Raw genomic sequence first — 4,622 nt, 5'->3', positions numbered from 1 at the left:
TTCCTATCCCATTTTTCTCGTGTGTGTGTGTGTACGTATGGACATTATATATATATTTATCTACATATATATGTATTCACATTCACGTGTGCACAAATAAACACACACATATATATATATATACATATACATTATTTGTTTGTTTCGTGTGTCTCCCCTCCCCCCGCCCCCCCGTCCAGGCGTGAGAGGGGTGCTATTCTCGTGTACAATTTACTATAGGCCACTTCATTTTTTTTTGTGTGTATAGTTATATTATACATTATTAGTATTCAAATATTTTCTTTCTCGTATTCCCACCCGCCCACCCACTCACTTGCCCGCTCTCTCTGTTTTGCTTCACGCTTTTCCGCATCCCCAATCACGCATTTTATGCGTACACACACATACACACACGAGGCGCAGCTGTGTACAAGAAAAAAAGATCGCAACCAATATTTCCCTCTTTTTTTTTCCTTTCCCGCTGTTTGGGCACAAACGCCGTCGTCTTGTGCTGCCGGCGATCGCACTATTTTCTGTTGGACGCCAACCGCGACGCGCTGCTTTTGTCGTGCGCTTCGCCGCGCTGCCACCTCTCGCTTTGGGTTGCGAAGACGTCGTCGTCCTATATCATTACAGCCTCTCTCTTCTGTGCCCCCCCCTCCCTCCCTTTCCCCTCTTCCCAAGACAGAAAGGAAAGAAAAAAGATGTTCTACACATACGCAGAAAAACAGGGAAACATCTTTTTTGACGGATGGCAGATGCGGGAGATCGCTTTTGACACGCTGCGCCGATACCTGTACTACTCTGAATACGTGAGTCCAGAAAAGGTCGCCTACCCGAATGCTAACGATAACCCGCTTGTAATTGCGGATCCCTCAAGTGATTCCCTGGGGAATACGGAGGACGCCATCGCCAGTCTTGGTGTTGCTGGAGGGAATCCAAGTATTGCGCACCTGACGAAGCGACCACCGGTGTCTCCATTGCATCAGCAGCGTCGGTTTAACGAGGTTCCGCCGCCCCCAAGCAACCCAGAAGACGTGCGCTGGCGCAAGAAGATTAAGGTGGACTTGATCGTGCCAGTGGGCAAGGAGCATGAGTTTCTGCTCGGGGACACACATCTAAAGGAGACGGACCTGTTCCAGATTGAAATCCATGGTGAGACGCGGCCACTGGTATCTGGTGAGATGCCCCCTCCAGGACCGCTGCTCTGCCCATCCGCCGGCCTCTCCGGAATGCCAGGGCGGTGCACGGTGGAGAACGATGAGTTTATTTGTGACCCGTTCTTCCTACGTGAGCTCTACGAGTCTCTGCGGGACCAGTTCTCGAATTTGCGGATGGAGAGAGAGTTTTCTGAGATGGCCAGGGGCCAACCTGTGCTGCCAGCTAATGTCCGCAAGACGCAGACGCTTGAGTCGCCACGATTGAAGAATGGCTCGGTGTACCGCGGCAGCCGCACCAGCATGGTTTTCCGTATGCGCAACGACTATGAGTTTCGGCGATTCCTCTATGTGGTTCAGACGGTGCTGGGGTACGACAAGCTCAGCGTCCGACCCTACCGCGGCCTCCCCCCGTACGACCCACGCAACGGTGTGATCTTCGCCATGATCCCGATGTGCGTCTGGCACACCTTCAAATTGCTTGACAAGACCGTCTTTTACACTTTTCTACGCGGTGATGTGGTCGGCCGAAACTCGAGAAATGAACTCTATGTGGCCTTGCGCGGCGCCTACCTTTGCATCACCCACGATACTGTTCTCGTGATGCGCAACACCGGGAACATCCCGCGGTGGATTAAACTTCCACAAGTGCGTGAGTTCCACTACAGCGCGTTGAGCAGTCACCCGTTTGTTGCCTTCATCGCTGACCCGGGCGCCCCTGACATCATATTTTTACCACAGCCGCCCATCTTTGGTTCTGATGCAATACGCCGCTTCAGCCCATCACTGGAGGTGCTGCGGATGCGACACGTCATGCACGAGACGTGCTTTGCTTCGCTCGAGATTCGGCGCGTGATCAACATTCAGGAGATTCCCGAGTTGTCGGTGCGGGGGTTTGTCGCACGATATGAGCAGCAGACGCGGCGCCCCATCGAGTTCGAGCCCTCGCCGGGATACACTGGGGTTCTCAGTTGTCCACTGCCAAAGGAACAACTCGCTCAGGTCTGGCGGGAGGTGCAGGACATCTACGCCGCGCGAGACCCTACCGTCACTAGCCGCGCGGCCATCCCTCTTTATCTAAACAACGCAAACGACACAGAACTCACGCGTGATCAGCTTGAGACCTTGTCTAGGCGCCTCGCTCGCGAGAGATCGAGTAGGGACGATATAGTCGGGCTCCCCTACGAGGAGGCGTATCGTATCCAGGCGCCACCGCGAAGGGAGGGTGGTCTGCACCACCGTCGCCATACAGTGTCTTCGCACACGGAGGCGAGAGAACGTACGCAGGCCCACGGTGATGTGGCGGGTTTGCACGTAGAGTCTTCCCCAGCTCATACGCATGCGGGCGGACGCTCTGGCGAGTCTCTGCCAGCGACATCAGGCGACCACCGCCGCAGCAGTGCGGCGACTGCAGAGGAGATGGAACCCTCCAGTCGAAGGCGCAGTGCGGAACGCGGAGCGAGTCTGATTGGCGGAGCAGCTGGAGTGCCAGCACACGACATCACGGCAACCGCCAGGACTTTGCCCGGCTTTTCAACTGTGCCAGATGCACCATCTGCTGGCAACCCCTTTTCCGCGACGCTGGCGGAAAACTCGGCCGGTGGAAACATGCGCCGGCTCTCTGAGAGTGCGGTGTCGGACTCGCCATGCCCCCCGCCGCCCTCGGGTGTTGGCGGTGCTGCTTTTTCTCACATGCGGATGGAACGTGCACAACTCCCGAGCGACCGCTTGGAAACACCGCAACTAAGCTCGAGCCCTGGGGCAGGTGCTCAAGGGTTCAGTCAGTCGGTACTCATGGGTACGTCGCCGGGGTTGATCGATAATAGCTTCTGTAGCACCCAGTTCGGAGGCAACAGCGTTCAGTATCAATTGCCAGGAGCCCGTTACCTGAGCGCGGATGAACTAAAAGGTGCTGGCTCCTGTGTAGCAGTGGATCATCACACCATCTTGATGTGTGAGACTCCGGAGAGTGTTGGGGGCGCCAGCCATCCTTTGCTGGCCAATCCGGAGCCGAATGTATCGGAGATTGTGAGCAGAAGCATCACAGCAATGCAGGCGACAGCGGGGCTGTCGAAAAAGCTTTTTGACTCTGCTGAACGGCTGACTGAGACCCGCAGGGGGAGTGTAGACACCGCAACGCCCGCATCCGTTTCTTCACCCACCATGCGACTTGAGTTGCCGCATTCAAAAGGGATTAAGCAGAGTGGCTCCTCTGTGGAAACATAAACGACAAGAGAGGGAGGGGGGGGGGAAGGGAAGAACGTGCTCCATATATGGGGCACATACGTGTGCATTGGAGTGTGCCTGGTGCCAAACACTATATGAGAGCGTCTCGGTTTTACGGCAAATGAAATCCCCCCTGCGCATGCATATGAAACATCGATTGGCGTTTTTCTTTTCGCCTTTGCTTCTGCTTCTGCTTCTTCTGCGTGTGCGTGGGGAGGTGTTCTTCCACAATATGTCATCCTCACAGGGATGATATGTTGCGCCAAAGCCGAATATTTTGTGGTTGTTTGTTGCACCCCTTCCCCGCTCTTTCTCTCCCCCCGGCGCCTATTGATCACATGCAGGGCTCACTTCTGCCGTCTTGAATCGTGTGTTTGTGGTAGGAGAGCAACCAAAAACGAAATATGTAGGGCGGGTCCTCTCTCCTCCTGCCCCCCTCTCTCCATACCTGGTGTGTGTGTGTGTCTGTATGCGTACAACGCGTCTCGTTGTTCGCTTGCTGGCCTATCAATTCAATCGGCCTCAACGCCGCACAGCTGCGCTCCCCCCTCCCCTTTCCTATGGCTCTTTTCTTTTTTTCTTTCCATCGAATTTTCACCGTTTCTGCTCTCCCTTCGCGTGACTTTTTTTGTTTTCTCTTCTTTTCGCTCCCCCTCCCCTCCCCTTCCAGCCGAGCTGGCGGCAATCAACGTGTGTGGTTCTTTACGCAAAAGGTGTATCGGTGCGCATCCGCATGAGAGACCGCGTTGTTTTTTTTTTTTGTAATTCTCTCTATATTTTCTGGCTGTTTTTTTTTTCCTCCCCTGTTTTTTCTTTTTATATCGTAGCAAATGAAATCACTGGCCGTTGCGCTTGCCATCTGGCGTACGGCTTTGATGAATACAAACGTCTACTCTCCTTCTCCCCCCCTTTTTTGTCGAGCGTTGGTGCTTGTGTTTCTCCCCCTCCTTTTATTTTCTAGTGTGTGGATGCGCATGTGTGTATATATATATATATGTGTGTGTGATGCGAGAAAAATGGGGGGAGAGAATTACATGGCACTCCTGACGTGCTCTTTTTTTTTTTTGCCGGGTTTCTGTTGAGTCGGAGGCGATAATACACAGGGGAAGGGACAGGAGAGAGGAATGATTGAGGCAAACACCGCCTTCCATGCTGTGGACGTGTGCGCGTGTACCCCCTCCCTCTCCCTTTATAACACGGTGTCATTCCAACATCTTCTGGTCTTCTCATGTACCTCGGAGCCGCGATGCGGGTACCAGC

General features: G+C 53.9%; 1 protein-coding gene across 1 annotated transcript; it reads left to right on the top strand.

The window, feature by feature from the left end:
- Nucleotides 1–683: 683 nt before the first annotated feature.
- On the top strand, nucleotides 684–3,362 carry JKF63_03966 (uncharacterized protein; the record flags this gene model as incomplete). Its single annotated transcript, XM_067899962.1, has 1 exon — nucleotides 684–3,362. One exon carries the CDS (start codon nucleotides 684–686, stop codon nucleotides 3,360–3,362), a length of 2,679 nt encoding a protein of 892 aa, XP_067755168.1.
- Nucleotides 3,363–4,622: the final 1,260 nt, after the last annotated feature.

This window comes from Porcisia hertigi, chromosome 31, assembly GCF_017918235.1.
Source record: "Porcisia hertigi strain C119 chromosome 31, whole genome shotgun sequence".
NCBI classification, from domain to species: domain Eukaryota; phylum Euglenozoa; class Kinetoplastea; order Trypanosomatida; family Trypanosomatidae; genus Porcisia; species Porcisia hertigi.
The sequence above is the reverse complement of the archived record's forward strand: the minus strand, read 5'-3'. Positions and strand labels throughout refer to the sequence as shown.